Source organism: Gorilla gorilla, chromosome 1 (genome assembly GCF_029281585.2).
Source record: "Gorilla gorilla gorilla isolate KB3781 chromosome 1, NHGRI_mGorGor1-v2.1_pri, whole genome shotgun sequence".
NCBI lineage: Eukaryota > Metazoa > Chordata > Mammalia > Primates > Hominidae > Gorilla > Gorilla gorilla.
Window position 1 is genome coordinate 195,241,410 of NC_073224.2, and position 16,146 is coordinate 195,257,555.

Genomic DNA, 16,146 nt, shown 5'->3' on the forward strand with positions numbered 1-16,146 from the left:
CACCATACCCAGCTATTTTTTTTCTGTATTTTTTGTAGAGACAGGGGTCTCGCTATGTTGCCCAGACTGGTTTCGGACTCGTGAATTCAAGCAATCCTCCTGCTTCAGCCTTCCAAAGTGTTGGGATTACAGAGGTGAGCCACCATGCCAGCTTTATTTTTTGTTTGTTTTTTTCTTCCTTTTTGTGGAGAATGGAGTTTTGCTATGTTGCCCAGGCTGGTTTTGAACTCCTAGGCTCAAGCGATCCTCCTGCCTCTGCCTCCCTTAAGTATTGAGATACTGGCGTGAGCCACCACACCCAGCTAGTCTTGTTTTCATAGTCACTCACTATACATATTTCTGGTCTATTATTTCCAGGAATTAGTTCCAGAACACATGGTTTGAGTCCTGGATCTAGAGAACAGGGGATGAAGGAGCAATGTTGGGGCCACAAGATCAGCAGTTGCTAACAAGTACCAGCTCCTATTGTGTGCGGGGCACTGTGCTAACTGCTTTGCTTGCATTGTCTCAAATAATCCTCACCATGGCCCTCCAGTGGGTGCTATTAGCATTTCCATTTACTTCCTGAGTAACATGAGGTAACAATCTCAGGTCAATAACTTGTCCAAGGTCCCACAGTGAACTGCTGGAACCGGGATTTGAACCTAGGCAGTCTGACTAGGATTCTAACTCTTACTGTTAGGCCTTCTGGCTTGTAGACAAATGGAGGGAGGGCGCTTTGCAGATGAACTCCCAGTGTGGTGTCGCAGGTGGAGCTGTGGTCTGCACGGTCCACTGAGTAGGAGACACGATGGTGTATAGGCTTTCGGACAGACACCCGGTTCTAACTTTATCTCTACCATTTGCTAGTAAATTACTCAACCTTTTCAAGGCTCATCTTTCTTATCTATAAAATGGAATAATACCAATCACCTATTAGGCTGGGTGTTAGGCCCAAATGACATAATATTTCTGCAGTATATATCTCAGCGCCTAGAACATAAAAAGACTCAATAGGCTGGGCCCAGTGGCTCACACCTGTAATCCCAGCACTTTGGGATCCCAGCACTGAGGAGGGTGAATCACTTGAGGTCAGGAGTTCAAGACCAGCCTGGACAACATGGTGAAACCCCGTCTCTACTAAAAATATAAAAATTAGCTGGGCACAGTGGTGCATGCCTGTAATCCCAGCTACTCGGGAGGCTGAGGCAGGAGAATCGCTTGAACCTGGGAGGCGGAGGTTGCAGTGAGCCGAGATTGCACCACTGCACTCCAGCCTGGGCAATAGAGTGAGACTCTGTCTCAAAAAAAAAAAAGAAAAAAAGAAAAAGACTCAATAAATGGTAACTAATTTTATCATTTAATATATAAATCCTTAGTTTTACTGATCTATTCTGAAAGTTCAAGGTTGAAAAAAGGGTTTAGGCTTATTGGGACTATGTGGTAGTCAATTTTGCAAAAAATAATGATGCTATGATGCTATTATATTGACTTGTTTTCCTCCAAAATCCACCATAACTGGAGGGCTGAGTAGGAGAAGTGGGTTTGCTAATTCAAAACACTGTTATCACATCACGCAGTCTATTTTATCTGTTGTATGACAAGGCTGCAAAAAGTTAGGGAATTATGAATAATTCTAGGTATAGAACACTGAATCTACAACTGTTCAGTAAAAGCATGGTTCATTCATTTAGTAAGCACTGACTGAGTACCCACTAAATTTTAGGCACTATGATTGGCACTTGAGAAATGAAGAAGAATGATGTAATGCCTAATGTAATAAGTGCAATGACCAAGTAAAAAAGCACAGAATGCTCAGACACACTGACATTTAAGTGGGGGATTGGAGTGGGAGAGATCCTGCAATGGCAACTGAGAAACAGCAGGAAAAGGTAGAAGAGAGGACAGCTTAAGAAGGGGCAGTGGTCAAGCAAGGCCAGGACTAGGGTGAGGTGAGGGAGGCACTTGCTTGGGGTCTGAAATTAAAAGGGGCACCAAAAAACTCAGTAATCAAATAATATTTCAATGCATTATTTAAAATAATCAAATTAATATAAAAAGTCCATGATGGGCCAGATATGGTAGCTCACACTTATAATCCCAGCACTTTGAGAGGTCAAGGTGGGAGGGTTGCTTGAGCCCAGGAGTTTGAGATGAGCCTGGGAAACAGCAACAGCAAGATCCTGTCTCTACAAAAACATAATAAAATTAGTTGGGGATGTGGTGGTGCATGCATATAGTCCCAGCCACTTGGGAGGTTGAGGTGGGAGGATGGCTTAAGCCCGGGAGGTTGAGGCTGCAGAGCTGTGATGGCACCATTGTGCTCCAGCCTGGGTGACAGAGTGAGAGTGAGACTCTGTCTCAAACAACAACAACAAATCCATGATGAGATGAATAAGACATCACAGTGTTAAATAGACAGGATCTGACCCTGCACCTGTACCACCCTGCCTTACTCATCTCACCCTGTGGCCAAGTGGAAAATATTGTCCAGTAAGACAAGGAAGGAAAAAGGAACTCTAGATTTGGCAACAAAGCTAGGGACTTGGTGAGGCTAGTGTCATGAGTTGTGGGGACAGGAGCCAGGTTATAGGCAGCAATGTGTCTCAAAGCATAACCCGTGGACCACTGGCACTACAGCCACACAGAGTACTTGTTAGAAATAAGGGTCCAGGGTTCCACCCTCAATCTACTAAAGCAGAACCTTGGGAGTGTGGGTGGATAGGTAACTGGTAATCTGCATTTCAAACCTCTTTTATGCACAATAATATTTGAGAACAGACTGGGTGTGGTGGCTCACACCTGTAGTCCCAGCACTTTGGGAGGCTAAGGTAGGAAGATCGCATGAGGCCAGGAGTTTGAGACCAGCTTGGGCAACATAGCAAGACCCCATGTCTAAAAAAATTTTAAAAACAGAAAAATTAGCTGAGTGTGGTGGTGCACGCCTATAGTCCTATCTGCTTGGGAGGCTGAGGTGAGAGGATCCTTTGAGTCTCTAGGAGTTTGGGGCTGCAGTGAGCTATGATTGTGCTGCTGTACTCCAGCCTGGGCAACAGAGGAAGACCCTGTCTCAAACAAACAAACAAACAAACAAACAAAGAACATTTGGGTAAACCTACAGATGTATTCCATGGTTATTCCCTTTGGCCTGTGTTACAGGCCTGAGTCTGAAAAATAATTTTATCAATAACTTAAATGTAAGAAAGAGAGCAGTGTTTACTTAAACCTTTAATTCTTCCCAGCTGCAGACGCTGGGTCATTCATTCCTCTACTCAGCAAACATGTGCCAGGCATTGTGCTACATGTTAGAAATATAAAGATAAGTAGAACAGATGCAATTCTTGCCCACTGGATCTAAAATCCAGTGGGGGGAAAGAGAGATATTAAGCAGGTAATAACAATAAAATGTTATGATTAAGGCAGAGGAAGTCTATGAATATATATAACAAGGGAACCTAAGCTAGCCTGGGACTCAGAAATGGGCTTCCTGAGAAAGTGATGTTTAAATTGAGACCTGAATAATAGAGTAGGAGTTGGTCAAATAAGGAGGGGGTTTATTTATTTTTATAGAGATGAGGTCTTGCTCCGTCGCCCAGGATAGAACACAGCGGTGTGATCATAGCTCACTGCAGCTTCAAACTCCAAGGCCTAAGTGATCCTCCCTCCTCAGCCTCCCAAGTAGCCGGGATTATAGGTGTAAGCCACTGTGCATGGGTCAAGGAGGGGGTTTAGAGAAGGCGAGAGGGTTCAGGCAAGGACAGAAATATACAATAAAAGGGTCTGAGATAAATCCGTAGAGTGCCATGGGCACGCACAGCAGGAATATCCTCAAATCCACCTATAACTTGAACTATCACCTTGACGGTGACCAGATCTGTCTTTAGCCTTGACCTGCCTCCAGGGATCCTGAGCACAGACATCTCAAACTCAACATGTCCCAAAACAAGCTTATCTACCCTCAAACTTACTCCTCTTCTTATGTTCTCTTCCACATAATGGCACCATATTCCCCTAGTTTACTAAGTCAGATATGTGACACTCATCTTGTGGCATATGAGTGAAGATGGATATATGGGTATGGAATAGTTGGATATATAGGTATGGAACTCAGATTCAAGAGAGAAATTTGGGCAGGGATACTTATTTGAAAGCCCTCATACAAGAGTGGTGTTGAATCTTGACAACGAACTAGTCCCTCAGGGAGAATCTGAGAGTGAGTAGAGAAGAGGGATGAGGATGGAATCCCAAGGAACAGCATTTAAGGGGTGGCTGAAGAAGAGCAGGAAATGCATAGACACCAAGATAATCGGTATCAGAGAAACCAGGAGTGTTTTGAGAAGTGGGAAAGGTTGATTGACAAATGCCACTGAGTGGTCACCTATAAGGACTGAGGATGCAGTCCCTGGGTTTTGCAACTGGAAAAACATGGGTAACCTTAGCAAGACCTGCATCACTGGAGTGGGAGGCACCGAAGTCAGATGGCAGCAAGTGGAGAAAAGGGAGGAGAGGAAGTGGAGACAGGGAAACTCAACAACCTTTATTTTTATAATTTTTTAAAAATGTTTTGAGATGGAGTCTGTCTCTGTGGCCCAGGCTGGAGTACAATGGCGTGATCTTGGCTCACTGCAACCTCCGCCTCCCAGGTTCAAATGATTCTCCTGCCTCAGCTTAGCTGGGATTACAGGCATGTGCCACCATGCCCAGCTAAGTTTTGTATTTGTAGTAGAGACGGGGTTTCCCATGTTGGCCAGGCCGGTCTCAAACTCCTGACCTCAGGTGATCCGCCCACCTCGGCCTCCCAAAGTGTTGGGATTACAGGCGTGAGTCACCGCGCCCCGCCCCTCAACAACCTTTTCAAGAAGCTTCATTGGGCGCGGTGGCTCATGCCTGTACTCCCAGCATTTTGAGGTCAGGAGTTTGAGACCAGCCTGGCCAACATGGTGAAACCCTGTCTCTACTAAAAATACAAAAATTAGCCAGGTGTGGTGGTATATGGCCATAGTCTCAACTACTCAGGAGGCTGAGGCAGGAGAATCGCTTGAACTGGGGAGGCAGAGGTTGCGGTGAGCTGAGACTGTGCCATTGCACCCCAGCCTGGGCCACAGAGAGAGACTCTGTTTCAAACAAACAAACGAAGCTTCACCATGAAGGGCAGAAACTGGGGTTGGGTGGAATATAGATTTGAAACAGGGATTCAATTTTATTTTTTAAAGTAGAAGAGATTTCAGCATATATAAATGCTGAAAAAACGCTGGTTATGAGGCAAAGGTGAAAGCTATAGGAGAGAAAGAATAAGGAGATAGGAAGGGGTTCAAGTGCAGTACAAATAGAGGATTAGCCCTAGACAGAAGGTATACCTACTTCAACTCTGATGGGAGCAAAAGAGGTTAGGGGTGAGAAAGAAATACAATTATAGGTTGGGAACACAGGAAGCTGAGAGAGTTCTTGACTCTAAGGATTTTTTTTTTATCACTTTTTTTTAACACCAGATGTCTGTTCTAAAATATCCGAATCAAGGGAAAATCCCTTTAACAATCTCCTCTCCTTTTCATTTTTGAAGGCTGCCTAATTTTTTGTTTGTTTGTTTGTTTTGAGACAGAGTCTCACTCTGTTGCCCAGGCTGGAGTGCAGTGGCATGATCTCGGCTCACTGCAACCTCTGCCTCCCGGGTTCAAGTGATTCTCCTGCCTCAGCCTCTTGAGTAGCTGGGGTTACAGGCACCTGCCACCACGCCTGGCTAATTTTTGTATTTTTAGTAGAGACAGGGTTTCACCATGTTGGTTAGGCTGGTCTCGAACTCCTGACCTTGTGATCTGCCCACCTCGGCCTCCCAAAGTGCTGGGATTACAGGCGTGAGCCACCGTGCCCGGTGCCTTATTTTTTTTTTTTTTCTGTTCAGCAAAGGATACGTGATTCTAAGTGAGGTGGTCAAGCGTACCAGGAACAAACTGGCTCCCTGGGAAAACTCCTGCTCCAGTTCAGGGGCAGTCTTGCCTTGGTTGGTTTCAATGAACTTGTCGAGGATGTGACTCCTTGCGACTTTGCCAGCGTTGTCCCACTCCTGTAAAAAACTTAAGAGCCTGCTAATTGCTGCCTGCTCCTTTATAGAAGTCATGATCAATCAGTCCTGAAGTTGGCTACAGAGGGAGGGAAAAGAGACAGGTTACCGGAATGTTTAGAATCATGCAACTCCATTATTTTCCTAGCAATCAACTGCAGGCAGGGTGTGGCTTTATCATGCAAATGGATGTAGTTATGCGCAAAATATACTCTAGAACTGGTCACCTGCTGCTTGAACAGGGAGGCTCTAGCTGGAGTGTAATGGGATTAAGAATATGAGTGTGCTAAATGTCTGCTCTTTAAGAACTAAAATTTTAGCTCTTTGGCGTCTCTACTGATGCCAGCAACTAAAAGACCAGAGCATCCAGCTGAGATAAAAGTGCTTGCTAAGGCCGGGCGTGGTGACTCATGCCTGTAATTCCAGCACTTTGGAAGGCCCAGGCAGGTGGATCACCTGAGGTCAGGAGTTTGAGACCAGCCTGGCCGACATGGCGAAACCCTGTCTCTACTAAACATACAAAAAATTAGCTGGGCCTGGTGGCAGGCTCCTGTAATCCCAGCTCTTGGGAGGCTGAGGCAGGAGAAATCGCTTGAACCCGGGAGGTGGGTTGCAGTGAGCCGAGATCGCGCCACTGCACTCTAGCCTGGGCGACAGAGTGAGACTCTGTTAAAAAAACACAAAAATAAAAAAAATTAAAAAAACAAGAAACAAACAAAATCTGGGCCTCTCTTGTGGCTTACTTCATACAGGGTCAGAGGCTTGAGGTCTTGAGAGACATGGCCTCCCTCTTATGCCAATCACCTAAGTTAAAGTGCCCCTTAACCTTGTACCTCGGGCTTTTACACTAACTCTTAAAAACAACTTAAAAAAAAGTTAGTGGGAAGAAAAAGTTCCCATTCCATAGTTGGATTAATGGGCTGTGGTTTGTAGGAGTCTGTGTCCTTGGGAGAGTATTTTCAGTGGGGGGAGGGAAGGTTTAAGATAAACCCGTTTTCCAAAAATAGTTGTGATTGAAAGTGTTATTATCCATAACAAATGTTAGTGCTGATGGGAGACAGGCATGTGTGATTCTTTTGTCTAACAGACAAGTGAAAGTCATATTTCACATTATCATGGAGTTTTCTGTGATTTACAGAATATTTGTGAAACATTACTTGCAGGGGCCATGATTGATATGGAGAGAACAGCTTGTGTGTAGGAGAGATGTGTATTTCACGAAGACTGTTCAACATGAAATTTACAGTCCCATAAAGTGCTTCTACATCTTCGCCAGAGATCTAGTTAAAAGGACTTTACAGTCTGAAACATCCTAAAATTGATTCTAAATTAACGTTTCCTCACATGTATTTGAGATATTGATGGGGCCCAGCTATCAGAATTTTATTAGGAAGCAATAATCTGAGGCATGCGGAGACAGACATACATACACACCAACCTCTACTACTCCCCAGAGGACATGGGATGTGTGCTTCCAGAAGGGCGTCCACGCAGCCTCCAGGATGGAGATAACCACGAAATCTAGCTGGCCTTAAGAACCAGGTGAATGACTGCGGACCAACCTGAACACAAAAATGACCAAACCCCCTCATGGGATCTTGCATCAATCACTGTGAATGCCACTGCAGTCATAAATCTGAGAATAACCTAGGGAGGCTGTGGCTGCCTTCAGTGGCCAAACTGACATCAAGAAAATGGGGGTGAATGGCTGTTCTAGACCCCAGGGAGGTGGGGCTGAGACACCACCACTAGCTTTATCAGGCAGGAAAGCACCGTGTGCCCTTGCCCTGCCTTAAATGGACCCTTTCTAGTATCAAAACTCAATGTGCCATTAGAGATGCACCCAGCGATTCCAGGACACCAAAGGCAGGGACCTCTAAGCAGGGCACATTACGGCTCCTCAATGTTTCCTTGGACCTCAGTCTCCCCTATCTTCTTTGAAGACAGGAAAAGAAGCTCAACAAACGGCAGCTTTAAACATCACTGTGATGCAGATGTAAATCTTATGTATGTGGTGAAGGCCCATCCTGTGGCTCTGTATAAGGTACCGTGGGAGATGCAAAGATGAATACAATGCTGCAGGGCGCTGGAGGAGTTCCTACTCTTGGGGGAGAGTGGAAGAACATGAGATCTGGAGTCAGACTGGGTTCAAGGCTCAGCTCCGCCACTTGCTATTTTGAAAAAAATCAAATAGTAATAGCACCTGCCTCACCTATTGCTGCCCTCCAGTCTCTCCTCACAGAGGAGGCTACTTTAAACTCTTTTGGCTATTTTTTCTGCTGTTTACCCCTGTATTTCCAAATAACGAGCTTATACTACTTGTTATGGGCTGAACTGTGTTTTCCCCAAATTCCTATGTTGAAGTCCTAATCATCAGTAACTCGGGATGTGGCTGTAAATGCAGATACAGTCTTTAAAGAGGAAATTAGGTTTAAACTATGTCATTAGGGTGGGCCTTTATCCAATATGATTGGTGTCCTTATAAGAAGAGGTGACTAGGATACAGACATACACAGAGAGAAAACCAGGTGAAGACACAGGGAAAAGATGGTCATCTGCAAGCCAAGGAGAGAGGCCTCAGAGGAAATCAACCCTGTGACACTGTAATCTCAGCCTTCCAGCCTCCAGAACTGCGAGATGATGAATTTCTGTCATTTAAGTTATCTAGTCTATAACATTTTGTTATGGCAGCTCTAGCAAACTAATACACTGCTATCATTCGATGTATCAACCTTAGGCAATATTTATGTATTTATCATTCTGGCAGGTGAGGAATTAGGTCTTCATTTTTTTTTTTTTTTTTTCTGAAATGAGGTCTCACTATGTTGCCCGGCCTGCAGTGCAGTGGCTATTCACAGGTACGATCATAGTAAACTGCAGCCTTAAACTCCTGGCCTGAAGCAGTCCTCCTGCCTCAGCCTCCTGAGTAGCGGGGGCTACAGGCGCATGCCACCTTGCCCAGCGGAGGAATCAGTTTTATTGCACCACTCTAACTCCCATTTTTTTTCTTTCTATCCTCCAACATTATTTCCCATACTTTATAGTTAAATCAATAGTGTTTACATTATTATTATTATTTTTTGAGATGCAGTCTCACTCTGTTGCCTAGGCTGGAGTGCAGTGGTGTGATCTTGGCTCACTGCAGCCTCTGCCTCCCAGGTTCCTGCGATTCTCCTACCTCAGCCTCCTGAGTAGCTGGGATTACAGGCATGTGCCACCACACCTGGCTAATTTTTATATTTTTAGTAGAGATGGGGTTTTACTGTGCTGGCCAGGCTCATCTCAAACTCCTGAGCTCAAGTGATCTGCCTGCCTCAGCCTCCCAAAGTGCTGGGATTACAGGCGTGAGCCACTGTGCCCGGCATGTTAACATGATTGATCAAGTAAATAAACTCTTCAAGTAGCAAACTACTATTACATTTTTTTCTTACAGTTTGGTTTTACCTGGAGTTAATAATTGTCATTTTTTTCCTATTGTTTGGTTTGAAGTACCAAGGGCTATTTCATTCCAAATGTCCCAAATATGTAGTGATTATTTTTCCAAATGTTCAATCTGTAACTGATTAATTCCATCTTTTCCCTGGAAACCTCTGTCCCACAGATCTCTTTCTACTATAGTTTAGACTGGTTGCTCACTAAGGCCGGTATGCAAATGTTGTCCTGGGATTTCCTCTTGCCGAGTTTTTCTGACGGATGCCCATTTCCTGTCTCTCACATCTTCTTCCTTCTTTGTGTACTCCCTTGTTTTGTCCCGGAAAGTCTAAAAATATTGTTTTTGACCACATGTTGGATTGGCTGGGCATATAACTCCGCGTTAGAAATAAGCTATCTGGGCCGGGCACGGTGGCTCACGCCTGTAATCCTAGCACTTTGGGAGGCCGAGGCAGGCAGATCACGAAGTCAAGAGATCAAGACCATCCTGGCCAACATGGTGAAACCCCGTCTCTACTAAAAATACAAAAATTAGCTGGGCATGGTGGCGCGTGCCTGTAGTCCCAGCTACTCAGGAGGCTAAGGCAGGAGAATTACTTGAACCCAGGATGTGGAGGTTGCAGTGAGCCGAGATTGTGCCACTGCACTCCAGCCTGGTGACAGAGTGAGACTCTGTCTCAAAAAAAAAAGAAAAAAAAAAAAAGAAATAAGCTATCTGGCCAGGTATGGTGGCTCATGCCTATAATCCCAGTATGTTGGGAGGCTGAGGCAGGAGGATCACTTGAGCCCAGGAGTTTGAGACCAGCCTGGGCAACACAGTGAGACCTCCATCCCCCCACCCCCAAATTAGCCAGGTATAGTGACACACACTTGTAGTTTCAGCTACTTGGGAGGCTAAGGTGGCTGAGGTGGGAAGATCGAATGAGACCAGGAGGTTGGGGCTGCAGTGATCTATGATCCCGCCACTGCACTCCAGCCTGGGCAACAGAGCAAGACCCTGTCTCGAAAAAAAAAAAAAGCTTCCCTCAGATTCACCCTCCCCAGTTGCTGTTGCTGATGAGAAATCTGAAGTCATTCTGATTCCTGTGCCTTTGTCTATTTTTTTCACTCCTGATGATTTTGAAACCTTTCTGAAGTTGTATGATGATATGCTTTGGTGAAGGTCTTTTTTCATTTACTATAGTAGGCCCTTGGTGGGCTCTTTAAATCACTGTATCCTTCAGTGTTTGGATATTTATTAGGCAACTAGTCTTCTCACTGGGGAATTCATAAATGTCAGTCAGTGGAAGGTTGTTGTTTTTTTTTTTTAACACCCTCATAGAGATATCAGGGTCTCTGGAGAAGACTTTCCTACTTTCCCAGGGAGGGTGAGAGAGCAGGGGTGCTATTACAGACACCTCGCCATGGCACGTTGGGAGTCAGGTCGGGGAAGGGCTCACACAATGCTGTGTGTAGACTTTCCCTCTACTCATCAGTTTTCAACTCTATGTCTCATTCCTGCCCTTCAAGCCCTGCCTGAGGTCCCTGTGCAAGGAGGCCTACAGAGTCCAACTTCCTTCCTCTTCATGCAGCAAGAAAGTTTAGAGTCATTTCTTTCTTGGCGGTTGAGGGTCTGGAGTGTGGGCAAGTGCTCTGCACACAGAGGTCAGTGAATCCCCCTAGGTTGGGCTCCATACCTCATTTCTGACCTTCAGTGGTAATTTGTGCTTTCAAGCATTAAGCCTCTTAGAGGTCAAACTGGCTGAATTGACTGGTTTCTTGTTGGTAAGCTCCCCTTGTTGGCACTTGCTTGCAATTTCCTCTGCTTCAAGCCAGTTAACCTCCCTGCACCTGCCTTCTACCTTCCAAATATTTGTTGAATTCTTTCATCTCCTGTTGCCTCCTTCCATGAACTTTTGTGACTGAATGCTTTTTTATATTTCTTCAGCGGGGTTATGTCACTAAGGTTTTTGAGAAGTAGGGGGAGATAAAAGACATTAAGTATATTTAATTAAGAGCCTCCAGTCATGTATTATTTATCTCAACCTTTCTTTAATAGTAAGCTTGATGAGGGTAAAAAAAAAAAAAGACCCATTAACTACCATTTTAAAAAAGAATTAATAAGATGAAAACAGTGGAAAAAAGACCAAAATGTGTCAATTTCAAGAGTCAGTTGCTGGGATAAATTGTATCTAAGCTTGTTGACCGCTAAGGAAAAAGTGATGTTAGCTGTCTTTCCTGGTGAAGGCAGAAGGAATGAAGGCAGGGAGAAGAAACTGACATTTTTTGAGTGTTGATTAAGAGCTATCCATACACCATACGTACACACACACACACTCTCTCTCTCTCTCTCTGTGGTTGTTTTTGTTTATAGAGATGGGGTCTCTCTGTGTTGCCTAGGCTGATCTCAAACTCCTGGCCTCAAGCTATCTTCCCACCTTGGCCTCCCAAAGTGCTGGAATTACAGGTGTGAGCCACCGCACCCTGCCTAAATTCTTTGTTTTAATCCTCTTAAGATCCTCAGGAGGTCATCATTATCCACAACTTTCAGATGAAGAAACTAAGGTTTAGAAGGGTTTGCTCATTTATTGAAGGTCTCAAATAGGGATGGGAATGGGATTTGAACTTAGATCTGTATATAACTCCAAAGTCCAGGTGTTTCCCCACTAAGCCAAGGGCATGGATCCTGTTCTCCTCTGTGCTCCAAGGTGTCACCAATAATCTCCTGTTGTCAGATTTAGTGGTTTAGCTCACCGTCCCACCGTGCTTGGTCTCTCTGATGGATTGTGAATGACTCTTTTCCTAACCCCAGAATCCCCTGGTTCTACTCCAGACTCTGAATCCTCAGTTGCCATTGCAGGATAGTGCCTTTGCAGGTCGTTTTCCCATTCTTAGTTCTCTTCTCATGCTTTGTAATCCCTGGGTGACCTCATTCACCCCATCACTTCAAATTACATTTATAGGCGCACGACTCTCAAATCCGTCTCCTCAGTCTGGGCCTCCCACCTGAGCTCCAGATCTCTTTATGTACTTAAGTGACCGGCAGACTCTTCACTAGTATGTGTCATAGGCTCCTCAAGTCAACAGGTCCCAAACTGAACTCATCAACTCACACCTGCCCCTTGCCCTGTGTTGGTCCTATTTCAGTGCTTGGGTCACCACCCTCCTAGTCAGCCAAAAGTTGTCTTTGACTTATTCCTCTCCCTTGCCCTCATCTGAACTGTTGCCAGCTCCTGCCAATTATATGTCCTAAATTTCCCTGAGATCAGTCTATCTATCTTCACCTCCACTGCCGCTATTTTAGTTTCACACCCTTGTTCCTCATATGGATTACTGCAACAGCCTCCACTGGTCTTCAGGTTTGCCCCAGCCTAAACTCCACAGTGATGTGAGATTCTTTATTTTTATGTTTATTTTTGAGACAGGGCCTTGCTCTGTCACCCAGGCTGGAGTGCAGTGGCACGATCATAACTTACTGCAGCCTCAATCTCCTGGGCTCGAGTGATCCTCCCACCTCAGCCTCCTGAGTAGCTGGGACTACAGGTGCATGCCACCATGCCCACCTAATTTTTATTTTTATATTTGTTTATTTTTTGTAGAGGTGGGGTCTTGCTTTGTTGCCCAGGCTGGTGTCAAACTCCTGGGCTCAAGCAATCCTCCTGCCTCGGCCTCCCAAAGTACTGGGATTACAGGTGTGAGCCACCAGGCCAGGCTTTGATGTGAGATTTTTAAAAGTACAAATCTGACAGATTTCCCTGCTTCAAACTCTTCAGTGGTTCCTTACTACCTGAGGATAAAGCTTCAAACATTTCAGGCCAAAGAATTTCCATCTAAATTCGGCCCCAGGTGAAACCTGACACCCCACCCCACCCCTTGCCTCAACCCATGCTGCTGCTGCTTCTAAATCAGGAAGGGGGCTGCCCGCTATCCTACACCTCAAACACCATTCTCTAAATCCCTACTACTGTTCCTGAACCCTTCCTCCTCCTCTGAGGTCAGGCCATCTGTCTTTCCCTCTCTACCTTGCCGCAGTGCTGATCAATGACTTTGACACGTAAGCCTTCCTGTTTACTCAAGAGCCACTAGGCAATTTCAACATCACTGTGCTCCATCTTTGTAATTTGGGTGGCTAGCAGGGTCTCCGGTAAAACACAGGCACTCAATAAGTGTTATTTAAACTGACATCCAACACACTGTGCTCAGAATGCGCACTTTAATTTCCTTAGCTCTGCACATTAGTTAATTAAACAGATTCCCAGGTGCCAACTCTGAGCCAAGCACTGGGCTTGGGATTGGTTAACGTGACAAACATAGACCTTGCCCTCGGGTGCTTACAGACTGGCAGGACAGATAAACAAGCAAAAAGGTGATTTTAATGAACAGTGGAGAGCGCTCTGATGGGATATATCCCAGGTTCTGTTGGCGCACAGAGGAGAGACATGAAATGCAGACTCCCGCGACCTCCTGCTTTCACCTCCAACCAACACAGCTTTCATACCCAAGACCCACACCCCAAATCTGTGACTGGCTAGCACCATCCCACCTATGAAGTCTACAATTCCAAGCTCCTTACCTTCCCACCTCTTCCATCTATTCTCAGAAGGCCTACTTTTGGGTTTAACAAAGAAAGTTATAGGCCATTAGGTAAGAATGTCGTCATACTCCTCTTCTTTCTTCATCTCTATCCACATCCATCCTTCTCCTCTCCTTCTCTAGCCATCTACCAGAGCTCTGCATCCATCCACCCTGCCTTCTCAGGGCCCTCATTCTACTCATTACTCCTGCCTCCCTTGTATCCTTAACCCCTCTATTTAGGCATTTTTCTTGTTAGCCTTGATTTTTACCTATCTTTATTATTATTTATTTGTTTATCAATGTATTTATTCGAGATAGGGGCTCACTCTTGTCACTCAGGCTGGAGTGCACAGCACTGTCATAGATCAATGCAGTCTTGAACTCCTGGGCTCAAGCAATCCTCCTGCCTCAGCCTCCTGAGTAGCTAGGACTATGGGTGTGCACCACCATGCCGGGCTAACTTAAAAAAATTTTTTTAGAAATGGAGCCTCACGGCCGGGTGCAGTGGCTCATGCTTGTAATCCCAGCACTTTGGGAGGCCGAGGCAGACAGATCACGAGGTCAGGAGATCGAGACCATCCTGGCTAACACGGTGAAACCCCTCTCTACTAAAAAATACAAAAAGTTAGCCGGGCATGGTGGTGGACGCCTGTAGTCCCAGCTACTTGGGAGGCTGAGGCAGGAGAATGGCGTGAACCCGGGAGGTGGAGCTTGCAGTGAGCCAAGATCATGCCACTGCACTCCAGCCTGGGTGACAGAGCGAGACTGCGTCTCAAAAAAAAAAAAAAAAAAAAAAAGAAACGGAGCCTCACTATATTGCCCAGGCTGGTTTGGAACCTCTGACCTCAAGCGATCCTCCCACCTGGCCTCCCAAAGTGCTGGGATTATAGGTGTGAGTCACCCACTGTGCCTGGCCTAAGTTTTGCCTATCTTTAAACAAAAATAAGCAAAAATGAAGACAAAAACCTCAACCTCACATTCTCTTCATCATCTCTCTGGTTTTCTGACTTCACAGCAAAGCTTCTGAGAAACAGTGTTCATACTCTTTTCTGTTTCCCCACTGACCATTCTCCCCTCAACCCATCATAGTTGGGCTTCTGCCCCACCACTTCCCTTCCATCACGTTAGCCAATGTCTCTGGTAACCTCTGAATTGCCCAGTTCAGTGAGGATGTCTTAGTCCTTTGCTCACTTGTCCCTCTTACTGCAACAGCTAATATCATTGACCATTCCTCTTACTCAAAATGCTTTCTTGCTTGACACCTCTTTACCATGGCATCTTCTCTTGGTTTGCCTAAGTCTCTGGCTGCTGCCTCCCCCCATTATTTGAGTCTCCAGTGCCTGTCACACTATATTGTAAGTCCTCAGTAAGTTGCCTCATAAGACATTCAAACATGACTAGGAATCCCTCTGCCCCACCCCCAACCTCACTAAATTCAACAAATAGTGACAAGTATGTCCGACGCCTTATCCTAGGCCTTTGGGGATAAATGTAAAAAAGACACAGTCCCTGCCCACAAGTACACAGTCTGAGGGTGGCATACAGCCTTGTAAACAGGTGATTCCAATTCCAATAGTGTGGCAAGTGCTGTGACACAGTAGGTACAAGACACTCTAGAATGAGAGAGAGGGACATCCAATCTGGCCTTGGTTTGGGTGCTGGCTGGAGTGAAAGGCTTTCCAGAGGAGATGTCATCCAAGCTGAAAAGCAAACTGCAGCTATGGAAGAGGTGACGAAAGTGTCTTTTAGGTAGAGGGAATCAAATCTGCAATGGCTTAGAGATGGGAGTGTAGGACATAAAGAATTGCAAGTGGGAGGCCAGGCATGGTGGCTCACGCCTATAATCCCAGCACTTTGGGAGGCCGAGGCGGGCAGATCACGAGGTTAGGAGATCGAGACCATCCTGGCTAACACGGTGAAACCCCGTCTCTACTAAAAATACAAAAAATTAGCCAGGCATGGTGGTGGGCTACTCAGGAGGCTGAGGTAGGAGAATGGCGTGAACCCAGGAGGTGGAGCTTGCAGTGAGCCAAGATCACGCCACTACACTCCAGCCTGGGTTACAGAGTGAGACTCTGTCTCAAAAAAAAAAAAAAAAGGGGATCGGAAGGGGGCAAATTGGA

At 45.5% G+C, this 16,146-nt stretch overlaps 1 protein-coding gene across 6 annotated transcripts in view; it reads right to left on the bottom strand.

Annotated features, from left to right (window-relative positions):
• The window catches only part of ARMH1 (armadillo like helical domain containing 1), a 52,337-nt gene that overhangs the window by 30,012 nt on the left and 6,179 nt on the right, over nt 1-16,146 (bottom strand). For 4 of the 6 annotated variants that reach the window (XM_055347237.1, XM_055347234.1, XM_055347230.1 and 1 more), the window contains exons 2-3: nt 7,476-7,599; nt 5,889-6,116 (exon numbers count right to left, since the gene is read on the bottom strand). In XM_055347237.1, the coding sequence (XP_055203212.1) occupies nt 5,889-6,094 (206 nt within the window). In that variant the 5' untranslated portion in view covers nt 6,095-6,116; nt 7,476-7,599. The remainder of the gene's footprint in view (nt 1-5,888; nt 6,117-7,475; nt 7,600-16,146) is intronic. The other 2 variants (XM_019017230.3, XM_055347225.1) reach the window with 1 other exon arrangement.